We start from the raw sequence: 27,187 nt of genomic DNA, 5'->3' as shown, positions 1-27,187 counted from the left end.
GTGTGTGTGTGTGTGTGTGTGTGTGTGTGTGTGTGAGTGCACATTTAAATTAATAGATTTTTAACTAGTCCCAGATATAACATCAATACACAGCTGAAGCATGAAAACAAACACTAGACCCTTCCAGTCTGCTCCTCTTCACCCTGATGCAGCCTAAATTTTAGAGACTCAAGTGAAAACAAATCAATAATTTCTATTACTGTCTGACCAGAAACTCTCCCCAGCTCAGAGCATGCAGGGTTCAGAGAGGAGAGCCTGATGATCCAAATACTGTCACCATCCCTGAGACTGGCTGGGGGCGGCACGGGTGGGCAAAGCCCTGGCTGAAGCTGTGGAGCAGGGGTGCAAACAGCAAGTGGGCCCCTCCCTCCCAGCACCATAGGAAGGTGCAAAGTCCAAGAGAATTAGGTCAAAATTACTGCCCTTTCTAACCTTTTTAGGGTAGCATTTTCTGCATTATGTTAAAGCACAGAGAGATGGGAAGAGAACCGGGGCTATTTCCCCACAAGAAGCCAGAATCCTTTCTTGTTTCCCAGGCAGCCCCTACCTGCTGTGACGGCCACCACTGTTAGGGGAAGGGTCTCAGAAATGTGAAATCCATAGTCTTGGAGGAGGGCATCTTTGTCTATTTTTACTGTGTGTTTGACAGGGATGAGGGTCTGGGTTGGGATCCCGGGCGGCCCATCAGCTGCAGCAACTTTAGCCCTGGAAGAGAAGGAGAATGTAAAAAAAGACAGAGAGAGGATTCTAGTTGGTGGCCACAAACTGGGTCAGCCCCTCCTCCTGGAGAAGGAAGATGCAGAGCTAGCTGAGTGGGCACCAGCTCTTCTCTTGGGAGAGAGAAGACACAAACACCAGTAGATAAAATAGTAGGACACAGCACCATGCTCTAAATAAAAGAGAAGTCATGAAGTGCAATGGGTACTCAGAGAAAGCAGAGAGCAGTTTTAACTTTGTTGGGGAGGGGAGAAGGAATCAGGGAAGCATTTGCTACCTGGAAGAGGTGGCAGCTGAGAGATGCTGAGGGTATACCTACATAGCCCAAATCCTGGCACACAGAAGATATTCAGTAATTGCTGATGAGTCAATGTATGCATAGATGTATAGATGGGTAGGTGGATGGATGCACACATGATAGATGGATGGATGCATGGATTCATAGATGGATAGATGCATGGATGGAGGCATGGGTGTTTGCATAGATGGATAGATGCATGGATACATGGATGCATGGATGGATGGATGGGTGGGTACATGGATGGCTAGATGGGTGGATGAATGGATAGATGGACAGGCATTCCAGGCAGAAGGCACTGCTTCAGCAGAGGTATAGAAGAGGAAACACATGGACTGTGAATGAAAACCAGGAGTTGCTCAGTTTGGATGTCTGATGATGATTAATTTTATAGGTAGATGATTTCTTTGGTGATTTTTTTCTGTTTTTCTTTATGATGAAAGTTGCTTCCCCTTCAACTTTGTAACTGTGAGCATTCCAATATAAAATCCCAGATAGCAAGAACTTCCTCTGTATTAATTGTTAAAAACATGGATGTTCTCTCTATATATAAAAGCAGGTAACTTGAAAGTTGTATTTTCTATCTCTCAACACCACATAGTGAATTTACGAGCTAGGTTTCATTTATCTGTAGCAAATGATTTTTACCCCCATAAGAGTCAGTGGTTCTTTCTAAGGAAGGTCAAATAGTGATGGGATAAGGTGTTTACTGTCCTTATAAACAACAGATGTGGAGGAGTAACAGCACCCTCTGCATTCTGCAGTTAAGGTCTTTTATTCTCATCCATTTACCAAACACTGTCAGGAACTCTGCCTAATGCATTAGGACCCCACTTATCTGAAAATCACCTCTCTGTCATTTATAATAATCTCAAGTTTCAACAAGGACCAGGAAATATTTTAAAAAACTGCTTCATGGAGCCAAAATGCAAGTGACAAGTCCAAGTACAAAGCCTCATGCATGTTATCCATCAAGGAGCTCCCTTAGGAGCAAGGACAGGATTTCTTCTAGGCAAGAACATGGGTAATACTGAGAAGAGCTGGAAGACAGACCTAACAAGAGGGAAAAAGCAGAAAATTCTGAAAATTTATACTGAATAAAACCCATAGGTATTCCTGATTTAAAAAAAAAAACTATAAAGCTCTGAAAGGAACTTTCTAAATATAATAAATAATATATTACACTGAAGGGCAAAAATCAACATTTGCATTCTTTCATAAAAAGCAACAGGAAGGATACCCTAGACATTACTCCTATTTACTGTAGCAGGAAAAATGCCTGGAATAGTTACCAGAGAAGGAAAAATGATGAGGAATAATAAGCATAGGAAATGGAAAAGTACTACCTTTTATTTTTCAAACAGATGATGATCTACATCTAGAAAATGATCACAAAGAGAATTACTAGTGCTTAAAAAAATAAACTTAGTGGAGCTGCAGGATAAACACACAAAACATAGCCAGAAAAAGCATCCAACAGTTCATTAAAAACAGAGTAGCTGAATGTGTATTAGGCGCTAGGCGCTCTTAATGAGCTGATGCAATAAAGGAAGACGCACGTAAAACTGATGCTGGATTTCTGGTTGGGAAGATTACATGAAAAGAAGTCCTGAACAAAAATACAGATTTGATGGAAATCCAGATTAAAAAAACAAAAACAAAAAACTTGGTAATAGCAGCAGTAACAACAACAATAATCATTAATGGCATTTACTGAGCACTAACCATGTACTGGGGGGTGATCTCACTTACTTTCATAGCTCACTTGACCCTCATAACAAACCTGTGAGACAGGGATGATTATTACCCCTATTTTATAGATGAGGCTGAATCTTGCTTTGAGAGACTTTAACTTGCTTAAAGTCACATAGCTGGGGAGGGAGTTTCAAAGTGGGGAGATTTTCTTCGAGGGTAGTGTAGCACCACTTCTGGAGCAGTGCTGATCAAATGAAGGATAATACAAGCCACATTTGTAAGCGTAAGTTTTCTAACAGCCACCTGAAAACTGGGGTGGAGGAGGGGGAAGCAAGTGATTTTTAATACATTTTTATTTAACCCAATGTATCCAAAATACTATCCTTTCAACATGTAATCAATAAAAATAAAAATCATTGATGAGATATTTTGCACCCTTTTTTTCATATTAAGTCTTCAAAATCCAGCGTGTATTTTATACTTTCAAAATGTATCAAGTGAATTAAGTCAGAGAAAGGCAAATACCACTTCTCCTTCCAGTGGGGAGGGTACAGCTCAGTGGTAGAGTGCCTGCTTAGCATGCATGAGGTCCTGCGTTAAATCCCTAGTACCTCCAAAAATAACCAAAAACCAAAAAACAAAACAAAAAAACTCTTCCAGAGCATCTTCTAAACTGTGGTTCAAACTCCTTCCTAAGGAAGAATTCAGATTATTCTGCCCCAACAGCTCCCCATTACCCTCAGGATAAGAAGTTTAACTCCTCAACCTTATCCTCATGGCCCTATGTCTTTAGGTCTCAGGCCCTGGCCAACATTCCCCACCACTCCCCTTCCCAGGCCTTCACACCAGCCTAATCTTACCTGCTGCACCAGTTTTACATCTGGACCTCAGTTCATGCAGCTGCCTCACAGGAAAATATGAGGCCGATCAAAGCCTAGCTCAAGTGCCACCACTTCCAAAAAGCCTTCTCTGATTTCCAAGCCAGATACAAGTTCTCTCATCTCAGAGCTCCAACTCTCTCTTATGGCTCAGAGCACCTCAGCCTTCAGTAATAGCTATCTGATTCCATGTACCACTGCCTCTAATAGACTGTAAATTCTTGGAATGCAGGAACCATTTTTATCCACCTTTGTATTTCTCAGAGTGCTGAGTGAAGCGCTTTGCCCACAGAAAGCATCTGTGCTTATTAGGTGAATACATGAGTAATACGCTGTATAAAGGGAGCATGATATAAATTAGCACCTCTAATATGATTAGCAAAGGTGGAAAATGTATATATAACCACTAATAAACAGCAGACGATTTGCATATTTGAATTTAAGTAAGAGTTCAATGTTTGCCATTTGTCAAGTTTGCTTAATTTGATATGCAGCTCAGCCTTATGACCATCGTCCTAATCAGGACCATCTTCTCCATGTCCCAGAGCTCAGTAAATTGTATCAGGAAGATAATGCTCAGTTTCTCAAGCCAGACTCCTGGGAGTCATCCTTGACTTTACCCTGCTCTCACCCCTAATATCCTATCAGTCACTACTCCAAAAGATCTCCAAAGATGTCCATTTCTCTCTCTCTCCATGGCCACCATTCTATTTCAGGACCCTGCCTCCTGTCCTGAAGACAGATTTCTGCAACAGTCTCCTACCTGGTCTCCCCACTTTTCATTCTTATCTCACCTGAATGATTCTCCATCCAGCAGCCAGACTGATTTCATAAACACAACCCTGCTCACATGTCTGCCCTGACTGAATGACCTAATCCCAAATCCTTACCATGGCTTAATACACCCCTGCCCACTACTCTAGCCTCTACAACCAAGACATTTGTTCTCTCAGTATTTTTGTTCCAGCCAAACAAGTCTCCTTTGAGTGCTTCAAGTACACAAGCTCTTCCCTATGCTGAGAACATCCCCCAATCCCTGACCTTCACACTCTCTAGAGATTTCCCAAAACACCCAACCATACGCTTTACCTGCCCAACTCTACTCTATCTTCTGGTTTTGGCAGACATCTCTCTGTCTCTGTGATGAACACACCCACAAAACCTATGCATCCCTTTTTGAAATATACATCATATTTGTAATGACCAGTGTGAAGTCTCTTACCCTCTCTAGACTAAAGCTCATATGGCAAAAAACATGTCTTTCTTGCCCCGTGTGCTGAACTCAATGCTAGGCATAGAGTAAGGCTTAACAAGTGTTTGGAGAACAAAAGAAAAACACAAACCTTACCCCATGGTTAAGACAGAGTCCATGTGGATGCTTTTCAAATGGGTAGGCTTCATTTGTCTGACTTGTCCATCTGGAAGGGTTTGTTCCTCAACAGTGGTAGACAAACGAGGCCCCACTGTGTTGACTAATCTCTGGACAGTGTCAGCAGCTTTGGCCCAAAGTCTGGATTTGACATTTTCCCCAAAGGCCACATTTCAGCTTTTGTTTGGAAAAGGATTGCTTAAGAACAGGAGGCCTCTCCTCACAAAGAATGTTCAATATTTGACAAGGAACTGAAGGAAATGATCTCTGTAGCAAAATTTCCTCCTCTGTAGAATCTTATAAATATCAAACTAAGTGCTGACAATCCAAAAACCTATGTCTGCTGCCTTTGTAATGGTTTCAAATCACAAATCTCAGGTCATTCCTTTGACTTTACATTGGCTCAGTATAAGACCTGCGGCTACACTAATGGAATTTCTGTCAGATATGTGGATCAAGCCCAAGGTAGAACTAAGAAAAATGTTAAATTTATCATGAAAATAGCCTTGTGTAGACTAATTCTATATTTTATGGGTCATAAGTTCATATTGAGATTAATAACATTGAAAAAGAAAAATACCAGATGGAGATAGATTATGCTTCATTCTTTATCTGCTCTCTGATAGGCTGGAAAATATATTTTTGCTTCTATCTTGTAACAACAAAGAATTCACTTTTGCATTCCAGCAGGATGTGGAGAAACTATTTTGAATCTATGTTTAAACACTGTATTATGTTTAGCTTAAGTGATTTTAAAAGCTAAAGTCTGATATAAGCTGGATTTTTAATCTAAAGTTTATTCAGTGAAAGAAGAAATAGAAGTGGCAGTCTGTACCAGAAAGAAATGTATCATGTAGTCATAATCACAGGACTATGCTCGTGGCTGTGACAGTCTCTAGGGGACCACTGAATGTGCATATTGTGAGCAGAGCACTACTGGGCGAAGGCCTACGGTTGAAAGGAGGAGAAATCATTCCATTATTACTTTAAAAAGGAGGTTTAGAAGACAATGGCAACTCTGCAGATGCAGTGAAGGAGGCTTCTAACCTGTTCTCCTCGAATCTTTCCACTTTTGCCCACCAGTTGAAAAGCAATAAAATAACTGGTACCAGAAATGGTCTTTTTAGATCATTAGGAGTATTAGAAAGATCAAAATACCATTCCTATTATTTTTTTTTATTTTTTAATCAAAGTATAGTCAGTTTACAATGTTGCATCAATTTTTGATGTACGGCATAATCATTCCTATAATTAGTAAAGAGTATTTATGGTTGAAATAAACAAGTCAATTTAGAAAGAGTGTAAAATCAATAGCGAGGGCTTCTGACACCGAGATGCCATGATGCATGTGTGTGCGCATGTGCACAGTGTGCATAGGTATGCCTATGAGTACATCTATGGGTGTGTGCATGTGTGTGCAGACACGTGCATGTGTGCTCATTAGTATTAAGAGTCAAGATAAATTGAAAGAAATCTTTTTAAGCCCTTTAAAACCAAGCACCAAGAAGAAGGCATCAAATTCATTAAGTTCTTTATGTTTCTTTAAATCTTGCTCTATAAAACCAACACTTCCAGATTAAGAATAAGAGAATTCAGTAAATCTTATGTAGAACTGTTTTAATAACACAATAAAATCATTATAAAGTTCAAATGGAAGAAAAGGCAGGTAAGAGTGAAAAAATGGAAAATGAAGAGTAATAAAAGTCTAGTTTAATAGATAATAAATGTAGTTTTAATACAAATGTTTTAAAACAGGCAATTAGATCAATGGAATAAAATAGCTAGCCTAGGAAGAGATACAATTTCTCACTCACAGACATATGAATTTCATATATGATCAAAGAAGGGTCGTAAGTCAGTGAAGAAAGGAAAGCTCACAGTTAATGGTAATGCAAATAGCACTTATTATTTTGGAAAAAATCAAGTTAGAGTTATAGTATATTTATATTTATATTATATTGTATATAATATATTATCTACATAGTATATTGTCTATAATATATTATATTGTCTATATAATATATTTAATTATATATTATACTTAATTATATATATATCATGTTGTATGTATTATATTTACATATAACAAAATATTATAATATATTATAATGTATTTATATTAAATATTAAATATCTTAAACTATCAAATTGAAAATTAATTAATTAAATTAATTACTAAGTGAGGATTTTCTAAGCTTAGAAGCAATCAATCACCAAGAGAATAAAAATAGAAACTTGTAGGAGAGAAAAAAATGGTATAATTAAGTGAGAAAGTATTCTATAATGTGTCTTTGTCATTTTATCACCTCCCTAGTTATACAAAGCTGTTAAGAAGATGACAATTTAGCTCCAAGCAAAATGGTTAAAAATTAGTTCATAACATAATGTCACTTTGTTGCAACTTTTATTAAGTAGTTTGTATTACATTCTTTATACAGAAATTCAAAACATGTCACAGAGACCTTTTGGGGAGTTAGCTATTTCTAAAAGAGCGCTGATATTGTAAATGTTATTTTTATACTGGAATGCAAAATTAAGTGGTGAGAGAGTAGTCATTTTAATAATCTGAGTAATGTTGCATTTCTACAATTAGAGGTTATCACTAGGCTTGTAACCTACCTAAGCGCACGCACACACACAAGCACATTCAAACTGAGTACCATTATCTGAATTTGACTAGTGATTATAGCAATAACCACCCACTGAAAATTTATTTAAAATTCAAGAAATCAAAGCAACTTTGAAAGTTGACACTCCTCCCCAGAAAAACACCCATTTTAAGATGCATTATAAAGCTCTAACATTACCCAGGTTCATAAAAGTTATCAATATGTTTAATAACGTTTGGAAATGAAAATCATCATTTTTGACTACTTGGCTCCTAGACAATTCAATTCGTGTCACAGATAAAATTTAACTTTTATGGAAAAAATGACAATTACAAGTAAAGTAAGTATAGCTGGCTGAAATGACTGGAAGCTCTTAACAGTCTAAAAGAAATAATAGGATTGCTAAAAGATGCATGTAAAATTCTATGACTGCAGATTAACTTCTATGTTTCCTTTTTCTGGACTATAGAAGAACATTTCAATGTACTTTTTCATTTCTTGACCTGGCTATCAGGGAACTCAGAGACAATGCTGATACTCAAATGCTAAATCCTACATCTAATTTTTGGCAACCTATTTACAGAATTTCAAGAGAGAAGATAGATATTAGAGAGTTCTAAGGTCAAATGTTCAGGCAAAGTCAAGTTAAAGTTACACGGATCTCTTTTCTGCAGGACTTCTCAGAGCCTTTAATGTGCTAAAATGCACTGAGTCATCAAGAGTGGGTGGGTAGGAGTGAGACATCGGCTGCATCACTTCCTAAACTTATGTGGCCATGGAGCCTTTTTAGTAGAGCAGCATCACACAGGACTAGGTTTTACAGAACCCATTTTAGGAAACAATGTGCCTAGAATTTTTCCCGTTCGTTTCCCAAGAACTACCCAATCACTTGCAATCTCCTGGAACTCAATCACCTCTGGGCTATGAGATGAGGCTGATATCTGAGCTCATAGAGCCTGTGGTCTAGAAGAAAAAGGGATGTGCTCAAATGTAAGCGGAACACACCAAAAGAAGCACAGTGCTGATGCTACAAACCAAATACTATGGGATCTCTTGGGAGAGGTTAATTCTGACTGTGGGCTGAGGAACACTTCATAGATGATTGAGCGTTTCAGCCAGAATTTGAACCATGCGTGGGTTCTGGACACATGGAGATGGAAAGGAAGTGATCTGGCACAGGAACCCAGTCTAGGGGATGAGAGTAGAAGAGGGGTGCTTATAATAGCAGTGAGTAGGTCATTTTAGGGGGAGTCTGTTGTGAATGAGGCAAAACAGTAAGACAAATAGCTGTAAAGGATTGTGGGTCAATCATGGAAAGCCTTAAATGTCAAACAAAAATGTTTCAACTCATCCTATAAGAGAGGAGGACCCATCAAAGGTTTTGGAGCAGGGAGTGGGGATGGTCCTAAACAAGTCATTCTCGGAGCCTCGGGTTTTCAACTGTAAAATGGGGCTAATTCTCCCAGCCTTGTCTTATCGCAGTATGTGAGGATCGGAGCACTTGTCTGCAGGGCAGTGCAACCCTGAGCAAGGTTTATTGCTCAGCAGTAGAACAGCTATTTCCAGTTCCTTCAGAAGAATGTGTGTCTCAGAAACACCTGACATGTGATATTTCATCTCTGCGTCAGGGCCAGACGGGAAATCTGAGATGGAAAATGAGTGCTTCACAACAAAACATAATTTAAGTTCTCTTGTAGCAGTCAAATCAGATCTGTATTTGATTTCATTTCATTTTGTTTAGAATGAAACAGGGACTGTAAGGAACAGCTGCTGGAAACAAAGACAGGGAAAGAGTATAAACAGCAGATTGCCTGACACTGAGTACTAAGACAAGGGGTTGTGTGAGACAGAGAGAAACTGAGAGAGAAACTTATGTGAGGTGTGTTCAAAAGAGTATATGTGTGAGTGTGTGTTCCAGAGAGCGTACAAGCTCACGTGTGCAAGTATGTGGGTACGAGTTTGTCTGTGTGTATGTCTGTGTGTGAATGTGTGTATCTCTGTAAAGCATGTATGACTTTGGTGTGAGTGTGTCTGTGGGCGCCCACTGAAGGACGCAGAGGGAGGAGCTGGAAGGGGACAGAGATAAAGGCACTCCAGCAAAACTGCTGACCCATTTACACTTCTCCCATCACAGGGTGTAAGAACAGTGATCCCCAGGCACTGCCAAGACTGCAAAATCTCCTCCCACGGGGACACTGAACCCTTGCAGCCAGAAATCCCTGCCAGCCCAGGAGCCTTACCGGGCCGAGCTGTCCCGGGAGCGCCGGAGCCATCTTGCCACCATTTGTTCTATTCTGTGTGCTTTCCGTGTCTGGAATAAACTGCTCTCCAGCTCTTCCATTTACCTAAAAGGAAGAAGAGTTCTTTTAAGAAGCTTACCAAAATATTTATTTGGAAGAGCATTTTGACAAATCACTATGATGCTGCCTGTATTTGCCAATTTTAGGATAAGCTGATCAAATAACTAGGTCTCTCTTTTTATCTGAAATTAACATAAACAGGTGCTCAGTGTCCATAGAGGGAACAACTATAGCAGCCTGCTGCCTGAAGGAGTCCACAGTCTTGTGGTAAAAAGACTGGCTTTATGTCTTAAATGGTTAAACGTAGGATTAGGGAATGAAATAGATAAGGCTTCTCAAACTGTGACTGTGACCCACTGGCAGAGACACCCCTTGCTGCGTGATACTGCCCCCCCGCCCCACCCCCCGCAACTATGTGCACATCCCTGGATAGCAAAGCTCAGCTTTGCCTGCATCAGGAACCACATGGACATGGAATCATTCTCGTCAAACTGTGCCTGTTCTTCTGAGTGCTGCTTCTCTTGTTCAATGTCTTATATCTAATTTTTTGAATAGGTAATTCAAATTTTTGAATAGGTAATTTTGAATTTGTATAATCCAAACCCTAGATTGTAAAAAAAAAAAAAAAGGAAGAAAAAGGATATACAGTTACTGTATTGTGCACTTACAAATTGTTAAGAGGGAAGATCTCATGTTAAGTGTGTTCTTACCATAATTTAAAAAATAATATACAGTGAAAGGTCTTTCCTCTAACCTTACCTGTCCCTATCTACCTACTTCCCTCATGCATACATAATCATCTCTCTCCTTGAGATATTTGTCTTTCCAGAGTTTTTGTATGTCTATACAAACAAATGCAAATATTTTATATACCCTCTTCTTAACACAAAGGACAGCACATCATATACACTCTTCTGCACCAGGCTTTCTTCTCCCTAGAATATATACCCTTGATATTTTTCCACATAAATACATAGAATGCCTCTTTATTCTGTTTGACAACTACTGAGTATTACACTATATGAATGTACTGTAATTTAAAAAATAGTCCTCCCTTGATTGACATTTGATAGCCAATCTTTTGCTATTACAAATAATACTGCAATGAGTTATGTTGCACATGTATCAATTCTGCATATATGCAATTATATATTTGGATAAGCTTCCAGACATTGAATCTCTAGGTCAGAACTTATATGCGTTTGTGCTTTGAAAGATATTATCAGGTTACCAAGAAAAATAGTATATGTGTTTGAGATTAAAATTTCATAAAATAATTTATATTTTTCTATTCTAGTCTATTTCACTTCTAAAAATACTGTTCTCAATTCACCAAATTAACTTCACAACCTAAAAAATAATGACACAAAATAAGACATGACATTGGCAAATAACCATGGATACAGAGAAAATAAAAAAGAATTATAAGAGATTATGTTGTTTAACATTACACAAACACATTTGAAAACCTGAAGGATATGGATGGGTTTCAAGGAAAATATGAGTAAGATGACCCTAGAAGATGTAGAAAATCTAAAAAGACAATTACCATAGAAGAGAAAGTTATTAAACAGCTACTACCCCCCGCCTCAAAAAATTCCAGGTACAGATAGGTTCAAAGATAAATTCTCACAAATTTATAAGATGTAGCCCACCCAGACAATTTTTGTTTTAAATATAAACTTTTAATTTTTGAATAATTTTAGGTGTATAAAAAGGTTACAAAGATAATACAGAGAGTTCCAATATACCATCCATCCAGCTTTCCTTGATAGCATGTTACAAAATCATTGTACCCTTGTCAAAACTAAGAAATTAACACTGGTGCAGTCTTGCTAGCTAAACTGCAAATTTTATTCAGATTTCATCAGTTCTTCCACTAATGCTCCTTTTCTGTTCCAGGATCCAACCCAGGATATCGTGTTGCTCTTAGCCAGCTTAGTTTACTTCCCCCCAATGCTATTTCAGCTGTTCTAGAGCATAAAGAAGGAAAGCTTCCAAATTCTTTTCAAGCAGCCAGTATAGCATTGATACTGATTCTGATAAAAATAATACAGTAAAGCAGAGATACAATCTCTCTTATGAATGTCAAAATAAATATCCCAAATAAAATATTAGCAAATAGAATCTATCAGTAATCAACAGAATAACAGGGAGATCTATACTACAGTACGCTAACCATTTTCATACAAAAATGAAAGTGGGGCACCCAAACTCATCACTTTGGAAAACTAGAGACTTAAGTTTTTCATCAAATGGTAGCCACATACAAATTAATGGTGTAAAACATAGGCTTCAACCAAAAATAAATTCTATTTAGATCAAGGGATGTGTCAATCTAGCTTTTTTCTATCATGGGAACAGCAGGCCTGAACACTGTCTTCAGTTCTACATGGCTCACTTTTTAAAACTATAAAAATGAGGGAGAGTAGATTTCTGGTTAAACATGGTGAATTGAAATAATGTGAATCGAAATAATAATTGCCTCTCTTTCCTAAATAAACCTTATAAATTACAGTAAAGAAATAAAAAGGGGATAAACCCATTGGATAAAGAGAAGAGAGAAGACAGTGGATGAGAGATGTTGACAGTGTTTGAAAGATAGAAACTGTTTTGAGGAGAGAGAACTGAGCAGAGCAAAGGAAACAGAAACCTACGTGCTTGCAGAAGGAGACACTGACAAAAATGAGCTGATGTGCCCTATGATGGCTCAGGAATTAGAGGCAGTAGGTTCAGGAGAAAGCAGGGATGAGGCATAGGGCTGAAAAAATGGAAACAGGTCTCTATAAAGCAGCAATTATATTCACAGGCCCCTTCCCACTACACCTGCCCACCTAGACAACCATCCCTTCCCCATCCTCCTGGAGACAAGAGGCTTATTCTTTACAGAATCAAACAAGAGAGGCTGGAGACTTAGGGAGACTGGGTACAAAAGGGTATAGGAATGAAAACAGAAGGATTAAGAAAAACTCATTTTACTAAAGGTCAAGACCTCCTTTGCCCAGTTCCCAGAATACTGGCAGTTAGGAATTTATGTGCAAAGTAAGAGTTTAGAGAATCCTTTTCTGGGGAATTAAATAGCACCTGAGAAAAGACCTTCAAATATTGAAACTTCTGGCAACTTACTTCCAGGTTATCCTGCTCTGAAATCTACTAGTCAGTGAGCCCCATCCACTGTACAAAGCTTCCAGCCATTTGTTTTAGTGCCTCACTCTTACACATGAATGGATATTTGAGGAAAACCTATATTATGAGAAACAGATTAAAACAAACAGAACTCAGAAGAAACAGAGACAATGCAGGAAACAGAAGAAAAAAGTGTTACTCTATAATTCAGACTCTCAAAAAGATAATACATCCATGAAATAAGAAAAGAATTTTCTTTGAAAAAGAACAGAGAATAAGAATGAACACTCGGAAATTAAAAATAAGATAACTGGAATAAAAATTCAATTAAAACGTTGAGAAATGTAGTCAATGAACTATTACAGAAAGAGTAACCAAAAGCCAAAGTTGGGATAACAGAAAAAAGTTAGAAATGTATAGTTATCAACTCAGGAGGTCCAATATTCATCCAGCATGAGGTCTATGAAGAGAGAGCAAAGGAAATGGAGGTAAGGAAATTGTTAAATAAGTCAATAAAGTTTCCCTGAAAAACCTAAGTTTCCAGATTAAGAACATCTGCTAATTATCCAGAATAATTAATGAAAGAAGACCCAAACCAAGAAATAACATCTTAAAATTTCAGAAACTAGAAACAGAGTATCTTCAAAGCTTTGAGAGAAAAAAAAAAAACAGATCACAAACGAATAATTGAGAATAAAAATGGCATTAGACGTCTCAGTATCAACAATGGAAGCCTGAAGACATTGAAGCCATGCTTTCAAATTTCTGAACAAAAATAATTTTCAATCTAGAATTGCATATCAACCCAAACTACCAATCAAATAGTAGACATTTTCAAATGTTTAGGTCTCAAAAAATTTACCTGTCATATACCCTTTCTCAGAATGCTACTAGAGTATGTACCCCAGCAAAATAAGGAAGTAAATAAATAAAGATGAGATCTAGGAAATTGGGGACAAAATACAGACAAGAGACAAAGAGAACATCGAGGATGACCATGAAGGAGTATAATATGCTAATGCCCGTATATAAGAACTAGGGAACCTGTACAGACTGGTGCATGAAGACACAGATCTTAGGGGAAACACATAAGAGTGGATAGATTTTCTAATGTGTTTGTGCAGAAAATTTCACTGAGAAGTTTGGAAAGTATTAGCAATAAGTACATGGAAAACTAAGCAAATCAAAGACAAGGAGAATGTTGTATAAGAAAGGAAACAAAATTATAGTTCATTACTTGGCTCAACAATGAACAATATTTACACTGCAGTAATTGTAATGTAAACACTGAAAAATGATTTCTCAAAAGAGTGATATAACAATGTCAGGAGAACATGGTGAAGGAAAACTAGTGTAGTGGTACAAGAGCTAAATCCTCACCTACCAAAATAATTCGATAATGTACAAAACTATTTAATAAGTTAAGAAATAGTAACTCAAGCATATTTCTCAGAAATATGGAAGAATAAAACAGAGGAAACAGAGGAAAATTGAAAGTTGCTTCTAAGATAAGAAATTAGAGGCTGAGAAGGAGCGGGGCCAGGACTGCTGATTCTACTATAAGCCCTTAGTACTATTTTTTAAAACTTTTTAACTACTTTTAATTATTTAATTTAAAGAATTGAATATATGCATATAGTAAAACACACAGAAAAATATATAAGTAAAATCACCTGTAATCCTACCTGTCAGAGTTATCAATTGTTAATTTTCATTCTTTTTCTATATTATGCTATATATATTTATTAAAATGAGATATTATACATTTCCCACTTAATATTTCATGAACAATATCCCATATTAATATTTAAGCATTTATAGCATTTAAAACTGCTATGTAGTATCATTTTCTTTGGTCATATCATAATTTATTCAATAAATCTATCATTGGATATTTGTGCTGTTTCCAAGTTTTCACTATTATAAAAGCTTTACAATGAACATCCTTATTCATGGTATATGGCTACTTCCCAGGTATTTTCTTGGGATAAATTCCTAGAAATAAAATTACTGGATTTAAGCATATGTTCATTTTTAAGAATTTGGATATGTATGATTAAATTGCTTCCAAGGTACCAATTTGCACTCGTGCCAGGACAGACCTTTGTAAATACTGAACATTACCATTTAAAAAATACTTGCTAACAGAATGGAAAATGGTGCCTAATTATGATTTAAATGTTTATATTTTGAAAAATACAGAAGACAAAAATAAGTAAAATGCACGTTTGCATAAATACTGTGTATTATTTAAAAATATTTGCTAATGGAATGGAAAGTAGCATTTAATTATGAGGTTAAAATACATTTTTTGAAAAATATAGGAAATTAAGTAAATGTCATATATAATTCCATCACATTACAATTATATAAATTGAATATCTTTCTTGAAACATCCAGTCCAGTCCCTCAGAAGTTAACAATTTAATGGGTATTCACGCTAACTTTGCCCTAAATCTACAGAGACCTATATTATTTATATTAAAATATATAGGCCAAAAAAATAGGATCATGCTATACTCAATGGTCTGCACCTTGTATTTTCAACTGGTGAATATACCCTGGACATCTTTACACATCAGAAATCATTACAGTTTTGATTTGAAGTTATTTGATTACTTGTACATCTGAACATTTTTCATGCGCTATCGCCATTTATATTTCTTTTTTTGGTACTTTCCTATTTCTGTTTTTTCCTTATCTTTCCACTAGAATGTCTACCTTCTTGTTATTTTAAAAGCTCTTATAATAAGAATTATTTAATGTCCCCTTGCCAAGGACACAAAACCACATCATATTTCTGTGGGGACTTACTATGGAGTGTTAAGAATGTGGGTTCTAGTGTCTTGACAACACAGAAACTAATCACAAGGACAGGAGAACAAACATCCAGCAAAGCCCACAGGATATAGTTTCCAAATATCAATTGCCTCAGTCAGGCCCTTAACAGGAGTGAGTAGTTGCCATTTCTAGGATATGGATATTAACTTGATTTGTCCTATGTCTGAGCATCACACTCTTAGCACCTTTCTATAGGGATCTAGGATGGTAAAGCGACTTAAAATCAGGCCATATGAAGAATCATTAAAAAAAATCAAAGCATGTTTATTCAACAAAGACTTGGATGTGGCATATGTGATTATGGTTTACAAACGGTCAAAAGGCCACCAGGTACAAGAGACATATGCCACATGATTTTGGGGTGCAGAGCCAAGATTAATGGGGGAATGCTACAGAGAGCGAGACACCAGGTCAGGCTAAAGCTAGGCCTCCCTAGTGGTTCCTAGGGATCCAAGGATGGAATGAATTTTCTCAAGAATTAGCAAGATCCTGGTCACTGAAGGCAGTCAAGCAGAGGCTGAATGAATAACTAACACTGCATGGACATGGAAGGGACATTACAATAGAACACAGGGACTGGATGACTTCTGCAGTTCCTTCCTTCCATGCAACCTGAGGTCTCTACTAGATCTAAGAAGCAGGCAAGATGATATTTACTGTGCTCTGTCTCAAAATTCAAAGACCCACATCCCCTGGAGTAGCTGGAAATCCTGAAGTCACCACAGGACTGGAAGATACAAAATCTCTGACCACTATGTTGTTTCAGTCTCCAAATGACTGCAGAGTTGTCAGGGATCTCAAGCTCATCCATGATGACATTCCATTCCTTTCAAAGGTCATCAAACTGCTGTGGTTACTTGCAGGGGACTGTTACAAAACCTCTGCCAAATACAAATTAGCTAACTGATTTATATAAATATATATAGCTCTAATTAAAATAATTAACTTGCATTATATATCTGGACTGTGAGTAGGCACATGTCTTCAGCCAGGGATTCCCCAAAGACCAAATAAATGACATCAACCAAGCCACTGAAAGTGTTCCCTGACTGAGCAAAGCCTTAACAGGAAAGTTTAAAATCAAGAAAATGACCTGCTAATGTTTTTAATATTAGCCTCTGGACTTCTGGGTCAACGGAAGAAAATAAGAGCCCAGGAAATTCCCAAACATTTGAATCTTCTCTACAGTCCCATTGCCAAGAAGTCATCTTGCCTCTAATTGTTCTGTCATTCACTGTTGGACCTATCTTATTGCTAGAAAATTTCTTTACATAAAGCTGAATTCTACCTCTCCAGAGCTTCGGTCCTCCGCAGTAGTGCTGCCCTCAGAGCACCGTCCCTTGCCCCACACTATCACACCATTCAGAATAAATCAGCCCTCCTTCTATATATCAGCTTTTCTGGACCTGAATATAGCAATCTTAACTCCTCTGCCCCAGACCAAACATCCTCATTTCCTTCAACAGATCTTCATATGACAGGTTCACTTTAGATCACCCTCCTATGAGCACACACCAATTTAGCAAAATCCCTTAAAGGGCATGAATCTCGAAACAACACATTTCTGGTTGTCTGGAACAAGGTACCATGAAAGGACAAATTCTCTCAAAATATTTTGCAAATGGAAAAGAAGACTAAATATATCAGAGTGATAACTATCTTACAAAGTAAATAGACAAGGATATAAACCCTTCAAAAGGAATATAAGAAGTGACGATAAATTTTAGGAAACTATTAACTGCTAATGAGAAATGAAAAATATAGAAGGAGGCAGCAATGGATAGAAGAGGAACTGAAGAGCTAAAAATCACTTATACTAAATTGAAATTTGAAAATAAAACTAGATAGGAATTCAAGTGAGACTGTCATACCAAGAATCAGACTGAGGAGATTCAACTTGCAGATAATAGGAGCTAGCGGAGAAAAGAGAAAAGGAATGCACAAAATTGTAATCAAAGAAAGAGTTAATGGTACATTTCTTGAGCTGGAAAATATGTTTCAAATATATAGTGCACAAAAAGCAATTCTCAGATATATGCCTCAAGGAAGGCTCCTTACACATCAGCTCAAGTTCTTAAATGTCAAATATTAAAGAATCATCCTTAAAATCTGTTTTAAAAGAGGAAAAGAATACGATCATTTGAAAAAGAAAAGATTAGGCTCATACATTTTGCAGCATATTATTTAGGTATAGACATAGACTCAGTTCATTATTTCTCTCTCTGAGGAAGGTAAAAGCTTTACAAGTGATATTCGAGACTCTGTTCTTGAAAGATATCACTGGGAGTCATTCTGTGATTTTTTTAAAACCTGCTAGTGAAGGTCTTCTGTTAGGTTTTGTGGGTTTTTTTCTTTCACTATTTCTTTTCTTATTACACTGTCAGCAACTTGAGCATAGAGAACCAGTCTTACCCCTTTTTATTTTCTTTCAGGACCTGTCACATAGGCTCAATAAATGTTTGTTGAATGACTGGATGAACAAAATTAAAATAAAAGTAGGAATAACATGGAAAATTAGACTAACATTCCACTTAATAAAGACAGAGCTGGGGGGAGGGTATACCTCAATGGTAGAGTGCATGCTTACTCTGCATGACGTCCTGGGTTCAATCCCCAGTACCTCCAATAAGTAAGTAAATAAATAAATGAATCTAATTACCTCCCCCACCAAAAAAAAAAAAAAAAAAAAAGACAAAGTTAATGTGGGTTCTTAAAGATTCACAAAACCAATAAACCACTGGTACAAGTTATTATTAACAAAATGAGAAATGAGTAAAGACAAACATTAGTGGGAAAAAAACACTACAGAGTGCTATACATGTTATACACAAGCAATTTAGCTAAGCTAAGTAATACGGATGGATTTGGTGGATTTTGGAAGATAAATTAGGGATATATCTTTCTAGAGTCTTCCTGGTAAGTCCTTTAATTTTCCTGAGCAGGTAGACTCATCGGTAACAAGGTCAGCCTCACAGAATAGTGTCTCCCAAGATCTCCATATCAACCCTTTGGTATGTATGTACATTCTTACCTGTGAAGGGATTTCGTGGGCATAGTGGAAGAAATACTCTCCATGTAGGGTATTAAAAGGAGAAGACTCTAAGACCTATACTGGAGGATGAAAATAAGTTCTCACTAATAAAACACCCTGGTAGCCTCTGGGGACCCAAGATGTTGGTCTTTCCTGGATGTGCTGAAGATATCATTTATTTAAAAAGAAATCCAATTCATCAAACACTCACTGAAAAAACACTCACTGCAAGTAACCAAGAATGAGAGATGAGTAAGATGCAGCCCCTGCTTCAGGAAAGGGTCAGCCTTCTTTCTGTTCTCTATCTGGTGGTAAGAGATGCTTGGCAAGGTGGTCAGTGTATTTGGTTCATTTATCCTATGGTATCCATGAATTACTTTTCTCTTCAGCTACCCTAAGGCTGATCAACTTCATGAAACTTAAATACTTTAACACCTTTATCCCACAAAGCAGAGAACCAGAACCAAATAAATAAATAAATAAATAAATAAATAAATAAATAAATAAATAAATAAATAAATAAAGTAAATCTCTACCTGCAGAAGAAATTTAGAAAGTGAATTTTTTAACAATGTGTTTTAAAAATCCACATAGAACTCGGTGTGTTATTGTGTTTATCAAAGAATTACTTCAAACACTCTCTCAAAAATTAATAGACAATATTCTTCAACAGAGGAAAATGATGAAAGGCTACCAAGTTCTGCTACCAAGTTCTTCTAATAATGCAAAGATAGCCCTGAATTTAAAATCTGCCCAAGCTTACACTAAAATGGGACATAAACACCAATCTCACTCATGAAATACAAAATTCCTAAATAAAATCCTAGCCAGAAAATGTTAATAATTCTTGAAGCTAGGAGATGGGTATTTAAAGTTCATTTTACTATTCTCTATACTTTTGTATATATTTAAGATTCTTCTTAATAAACTTGTTTTTTGATTTTAAAAAAATTACCTCCAGCAAAATCCAGCAATAACATATTATAAGATAGCAGTACACTATAATCAAGTTGGATTTATCTTAAGAAAGAAAAGTTCAATTTAAGGAAAACTATTAATATATTTTAGCTCATAAATAGAAAAAAATAATAAAGTAGATGATCATAAGATGCTAGAAAATACTTTGTTCTATGTAATCTAATCTTCTTGTTTTGACTTTTTTAAAGCAGAAATACTAGGAAATTCAATATTATTTTAGAAAGAAAAATAAAAGCATTCCACTTAAAAAGAAGAAAATAAAATGACAATGTTCATTACATTAGAGTCATTGGCTAGTGTGATACAACATGAAAGAGAAATGAGAAATAAATACAGCAAAGGAACTTAAACCACCAGGTCCTACAGGTGGCATGACTGCATATGGGCCTCAATTTCAAAGTATCAGAGATAATAAATAACCTGAGCAAAACTATTCAGTTGTGAAGACTTAGGAAACCTTACGAACAATCACAAGTATTGGATTGGACTATAGGTGTAAAAGGACTCTAAACTTGTTCTGAATGGTCCTGAAGTAACAATTTATCTAAGCTCAAGAAGACAAATTTGATTCAATATAAACACTTTTTCTCTTTAATTTTTCTTAAGGAAATTTTGAAGCATACACAAAAGTAGACAAAATAGAATCATGAACCTCTGTGCACCCATGGAGTTAGCTTTAACATGTATCCATTTTGCCTATCTTAAAAAAATTTTTCATTATCAGAGCTGTCAAAATGGCACTGGACCACCCAGGTGGAGAGAGAGCTTTTCATCACCAAGGTGTGCAAGAAATCAAAAGATACCAGCAGGTCAGGGATCCTATAAGAGACAGTCGAAATTGGATGAGGATTAGATCAACATGTGCCTTCCCAGCTTGAGAGCCTATGATTTAGGAGGTGGGATGAATTCAAATTGTGCACTGGTCTGAGCCAGATCATAAACAACTTGAAAGCAGGGCTTTTTCTCTTAGTCATCTTTGTATCTCCAGTTCCCAACATAAGTAGACATTCAATAAATTCAATAATTGTTTGTTAAATGAATTAATGACAAATGAATGAACACAAAATGCAGTGGTGGAACTGCTACGTACCAGTAATAAACTATATATATCTTCTTGTAATACCTAATCTCCAATATTCACAAGGTCCAAGGGTATAAACCAACTTATGACACAAGAAAAAACACAAACAAGAAACCACTAATGGATATTGAAAATAAAAGTGACATGACTAGGATTACATTATGTCATTTTGGCAGCCATAGCAAACATCCAGCCTTTTAAATAATGAGAGAAATAAATTAACCAAACTAGCAAACTACCAAACAGAAATGTTAAAACTCCTTGACCCTCCTTCTTTGGCTCCTTTGACACCTGCTCCTCGTTTTCCTCCAGCCTCTCAGACTACACCTACTCACGTGTTCCCCTTCCCTCTGTCATATAATTCTAGGTTCTGGTTCTCTGCTCCCTTCTCATCTAAATAAATGGTACCTATCATTTCTAAACCAGTGGTTCCCAAACTTTGTGACACATTAGAATCACCTAGGCGGCTTTTAACAATCCCAGGTCATACCCTAGACCAATTAAATCAAAATGTTTGAGGGGACAAGCCCAACATTGGTCGTTTTTAAAGACCCTCCTTGGCCCCTGCCCCAGTGATTCCAAGATACAACAAAGCTTCAGGCTCACTGCTCTAAACACTCTCCACGGTTGATGTCATTTACTCCCCGAGTTTCAGCTGCTTTGAGAATCAACTGTCTTTTTAGCATCTCTACCAAAATGTCCCATAAAGCACTTGAGCCAGTTCTATCTGAAACAGAATTCGCTATTTTTCTTTGCTCCACTCCTCAAATCCTTTCCTCCAAGGTAGGACATCTTGAAGGAGACTACTGTTTAACTTTGTAACTTCCCAAGTCAAAAGTCATTCTTGAGCTTCCCCACCTGTTTCATGCCCCACAGTGAGCCAGTCACCAAGTGCTATTGACTTTGCTCTCAATTAATCTCCTTAATCTCTCACCTCTTCTCCTTTCTTGGTGCTACAGCCACTGTTGAAACTTTGATCCTGTCTGAAATACTGTAATAATCTCCCAGCCGGTCTCCAGGTTTCTAGATTTACCCTCCATGAATCTATCCTCCATAAAGCTGCCAAAATGATAGAACATAATTCTAATCATGTCACTTTTATTTTCACAGTCCTTCAGTGGATCCCTTTCATCTTTAGGATAACGTCTGAGCTCAAGAATTACAATAATATTAATAACACAACCACATTAACATACTACCATTTATTATGTGCCAGGCACTGTTATTTAATGCTTACCACAATCTTCACTTATAAAAAGAAATCGAGGCATGAAGAAGTTAAGTAATTTGGCCAAAAGCAAATAGCAAGGAAGTGGCAGAACTGGAATTCCAAATCAGATTAGCTTGTTCGTCTCTGGAGCTGGACCCAACCGTCCATCCCACTGCCTCCCCTCCTGGCCTTGGAGCAGCAGTCAAAGCATTCTGAGATGTGGCCCCTGCCTCCCTGTCTGTCTCACCTCCCTCACACTGTACACTCCATCAGAACTGAAATACCACTGTCCTCCAGGCAGACTTCTCACACTGTCATGTCTTCTGAAGATGCTGTTTCCTCTGTTGAGTCCACATGCCCTGTCACCCACCAAATTCCTACCTGCACTTGAATGGGGCACAGCAGTACACTGGATAAGCACAAACACTTCCCTCTCTGGCTTGTTTTCTTGTCTGTAAGAACAATTACAATGATCCCTGACCAGCTATGTTCCACGGTTGGTTAAAGGTTTACATTCCATTATGTTGTGACAATTCTTTGAACACTCTAAAGTTCTATGCAAATGTGCCCAAGAGAAACCTCTTTTTCTGAGGTAAAGCTCAGTTGTATGACCAAACCTATCTGAGATAAAAGTTTGAAGTGTATCTCAGCCATAAAAAAGAATGAAGTCCTGATACACTCTACACATGGATGAACCTTGAACACATCATACAGAGTGGAAGAAGCCAGACACAAAAGGCCATGTATTATATGATTCCATTTATATGAAATGCCCAGAATGGGCAAATCCACAGAGACAGAATATTGATTAGTGGTTGCCAGGGGCTGTGGAAAAGGGAAAAGGAGGATATCCTAATGGATAAGGGGTGTATTTTGGGAGTGATAAATGTTCTGGAATTAGACAGTGGTGATGGTTGCATAACCTTGTGAATATACAAAAACCCACTGAATTATACACTTTAGAAGAGTGAATTTTATGGTACATGAGTTATATCTCAATTTTTTTTTAAAAAGAAGTTTCTCTCTGGCACCCAGCTTCACCCTTCTGTCCCCTTTCCCTTGGTGGTTAAGTGGTACCCCAACTCCCATAAGGAGTCAATCTTTCCTCATACCCTTCCCCGCTACTCTTTCTTAGTAAAACCGAGAACACTGGTTTCCTAAAAACATCAGAAGCATCTGGAGGGCTGGTTAGAACACAACTTGTTGGGGCCCCAGCGTTTCTGATTCAGTAAGTCTAGAGTAGGGCCCAAGAATCTGCATTTGTAACATCCCTCTAGATAAAACCCAGGGAATCTCAAAAAAGCACTGAACTAAAAGTCAAGAGACCTGGATTCTCTTCCTGACTTTGACTCTAATTAAGCCTGGAATTGCACAAGTCACCAAACCTCTGGTTATCTCTTTTATCTTAACATTGAACTTCTCTAAGAATCTGCCAATTCTAAAACTGTAATATCTCATCAGTTCCCTCCTTAAATCCTCCAAGGGCTTCCCATCCCTAATATCCAACTTCTGCCCAGATGTCCAACTCAATCTCCTACCACTGCTCTCCTGACAAATTTGGAGAAGGAAGGAAACTAACATATATATAACCTCTAGCATGTCATTTACTCCTCATGACAGCCCGTGTGGTGAGAATCCATAACTCCATTTTGAGGACAAGGAAGCTGTCTTGAAGAGGTTGAAGAACTTCCTTAAATACTACTCAGCCATAAAAAAGAATAAAATAATGCCATTTGCAGCAACATGGATGCACCTGGAGATTGTTATACAAAGTGAAGTAAGCCAGAAAGAGAAAGAAAAATACCACATGATATCACTCATATATGGAATCTTTTTTAAAAAATGACACAGATGAACTTATTTACAAAACAGAAACAGACTCACAGACAAAGAAAACAAACTTGTAGGTACCGTGGGGGAAAGGGGATGGGAAGGGATTAATTGGGAGTTCGAGATTTGCAGATACTAACTACTATATATAAAATAAATAAACGAGTTTCTACTGTATAGCACAGGGAATTATATCCAATATCTTGTAGTTACCTATAATGAAAAAGGATATGAAAACGAATACATGTATGTACATGTATGACTGAAACATTATGCTGTACACCAGAAATTGACACAACATTGTAAACTGACTACACTTCAATTAAAAAAAAAAAAAAAAAAAAGAACTTCCTTAAAGTGGCTGAAGGGACCCAAGGCCTCATCTTCCTTCAATCATGTAGTTCTCTGTTCCAACATTCTCCATCCCTCTAAACAGCCCTAGGTAGCCCCTCCTGTGCATTTGCTCATGATCTCCTCACTCCCTGAGCCTTACTCAAATCCTATCTAACCTTCAAAACCCAGCTCCAGCTCCACCACGTCCAGGATGGATTCTCGGCTACCAGTGCCCCCAACTGCTGAGTTGTTGTGTCTTACTCCTCTATCCAGCCCATGACCTCCTTGTCTATGCTCTTTTTCAGGGGGGCAGGAGAGGGAGGTAATTAGGTTATTTATTTGTTTATTTTTATTATTTTATTTTTAGAGGAGGTACTGGGAATTGAACCCAGGACCTTGGGCATGCTAAGCATGTGCTCTACCACTTGAGCTATACCCTCCCCTCTCCTTGTTTATGTTCTTGTCTTGTGTTTCCTAACTTCATATGGATTCATGTCTTGTATTTTGCTCCCTAGATTGTAAACTCCTTGAAAGCAGGAGAAAGGTGTCCTGTTTCCTTACAATCCCTGCAGGGTCCAGCAGAATGCCTTCAGCTCAACTGACATTTGCTGAATTAATAATGGCAGGTAATGGATGTCTGAAATGCTATGGTAAGCTCAGAACACTAGAGCAATAAGCAGCTTTAATTCTAGAAGTTCTAAGCCGAAAGAAAAAGTTATTTGCAAATATTTTAGGGAAACTCATTTTTATGTTTCTATGTCAATCATTTGATGTTGCCTTGTTTCATTACAGGGATCATAGCTCAGTGAGAGATCATGGGCTCGTGTCTCACACCTGCATTAATTTTCTAAAAGGAATTCAGATTAAGATGATGCTTTATCAGGAAAATGACAGCTCTGAGGAAGTGAGAAAGGCAGGGGGATCGTGTCAGCAAATTGCCAGACCACCACACCTGTTACATACACAGTCTGCATCAACAGGGTTCTATGGTATGGTGCTTCCTACTTTACCTTCATCCTAAATGATAATATTCATTAAATTTCAGGTCTGATCATACCAGATATGATTTTTTTCCTGGGACATATTAAAATAAATATACAACTATTTAAAGAAAAATGTTTGTTCACATATCACCTAAAACTATCTTGGGTGCCACATGGTACAAAAACAAGCCTTTGGAAAACATGGGTTCAGGGCATGGCCATGCCACTCAGATTTCACGTCTGCCTAACAGGATTAGACGTCTCTTAGGAAGGGCACAGCTTCTTATCTAGCTCAGTGCAGATGGCCACTACATGGCCCTCTGGGAGCGACAAGGCGGCAGCAGGAACAGTCAGCACGAAGGGGGCCCAGGCTGCACCTTTCTCTTGCTAGTGATCTGAGGGCCCAGGAGCCCAGGCGACCCCAAGCAGGAGACTGTAAACTGGTCACACAAGACATCTACTTTATCATATGGACAGTGAGCACAGGAGAGAAAATGGGGAAAAGCTGACACTAACAATGACGCTATCTGCACGGCCTCTCCTCACCACGGCTATGATTGAAGGGGCCCTGTAGGCACCCTCATAGGTGGATGGCTAAAATGACATTGCTGAGTTGGCTGTGGCCACTGAGCCTCTTGGCTACACCCTGGGCAGGAACAGAAGCACTGGACAGGGAGACAGGAGACAGTCAGGTTCCTACTTTGCTACTGGCAGGACACATGACCTAAGTCACGAACATTCCCTCTCTGAGTCTCAATTTCCCTGCTTGTAAAGTTACGGGCCAAGCATGGATGTACCTTGAAAACAATGTACCAAGTGAAAGGAGCCAGTCACCAAGGACGACATATTACATGGTTCCATCCATAAGAAAGTATAGGAGAGGCAAATCTATGGTGACAGAAAGGAATTAGTGCTTGCTGAGGTTGGCTGACTCGGGGAAAGAGGAATATAGCAAGACAGACAAAACTGATTACCTTCATGAAGCTTACATTCTACTGGAAACTCTCACTAGACAAGACATGGCAAACATAACTAAGGAAATTAATTAATAATGTTAAAAACTGCTAAGTGCTAGGGAGAAAAAGAGAGAATTAGATTATCAGTGCCATGAGCTAGAAGTCAGGAGTCAGGCTGAAGTTCATTCACTGTGAGATCTGGTTACAGGCTCTGCCACTCATATCTCCAGGAGGCCACCAAGTCCCTTTCTTTCTTTCCAATTCTCTAAGTCAAATTTCTCGTCAAGCTCTTGGCTGTGACTCACCTGCACGGATATCACCATGGCTCCTGTTTCCCTTTCTTCCTCTCTGACTCAATGCTAGCATTCACACGCATTCAAGAAACACTTACTGACCAGCAACAATGTGCCAGGTCGGGGGCTGAAGGGGACACTGAGACAAGCAAGCACAGTTCTCACCCTCAAGAAGTCTGTAATTCACCAGGAGAATCAGAGCTATAAACACCTAATTGTAATTCAGAGCAGAATGGAAGTAGCCATCTGCTGGAGAGACACAAGCAAAGTTTGCAAGGGTTTTACACCGTCCGTTGCAGTTTTCAAAGCACTCTCATGGCATGGATGATCTCAGGTCACATCCTGATCCCCTCCTTCCGTGCTCTGACAGCACTGCTGGGCTCAAGGCTCTTCTCCAGTGACCTCTCATGTCAAGTGCACAGGCCTGGACATGACCTGGCACCAATCCCAACTCTCACTAACCATGTACTACCACACATCTTTCGACAGGTACCTTAGCCTCCCTGAACCTGTGGTCTGTGAAGTGGGCCGACTTTACCTACCTCCCAGTAAATTAGATAATATATATGCACGGCACAAAGAAAGTCCTCAACAGAGGTAGTTATGATAATGTTGTTGTTAATTTCAGGTTATCCTTTTGTCTATATTGTTACTTATCT

General features: G+C 38.0%; 1 protein-coding gene and 1 non-coding gene across 2 annotated transcripts in view; one reads left to right on the top strand and one right to left on the bottom strand.

Moving 5' to 3' along the window:
* FRMPD1 (FERM and PDZ domain containing 1) overlaps positions 1–27,187 on the bottom strand; it is a 77,274-nt gene that overhangs the window by 28,018 nt on the left and 22,069 nt on the right. The window contains exons 2-3 of the mRNA XM_031450050.2: positions 9,807–9,911; positions 548–705 (exon numbers count right to left, since the gene is read on the bottom strand). Of these exons, the coding sequence (XP_031305910.1) occupies positions 548–705; positions 9,807–9,907 (259 nt within the window). The 5' untranslated portion in view covers positions 9,908–9,911. The remainder of the gene's footprint in view (positions 1–547; positions 706–9,806; positions 9,912–27,187) is intronic.
* Positions 18,386–18,458, top strand: TRNAS-ACU (transfer RNA serine (anticodon ACU)). The gene has a single exon. It is a non-coding gene; the product is annotated as a tRNA-Ser (tRNA).

This window comes from Camelus dromedarius, chromosome 10 (assembly GCF_036321535.1).
Source record: "Camelus dromedarius isolate mCamDro1 chromosome 10, mCamDro1.pat, whole genome shotgun sequence".
In the NCBI taxonomy this organism is placed as follows: domain Eukaryota; kingdom Metazoa; phylum Chordata; class Mammalia; order Artiodactyla; family Camelidae; genus Camelus; species Camelus dromedarius.
This window is presented reverse-complemented; position numbering and strand designations above follow the sequence as displayed.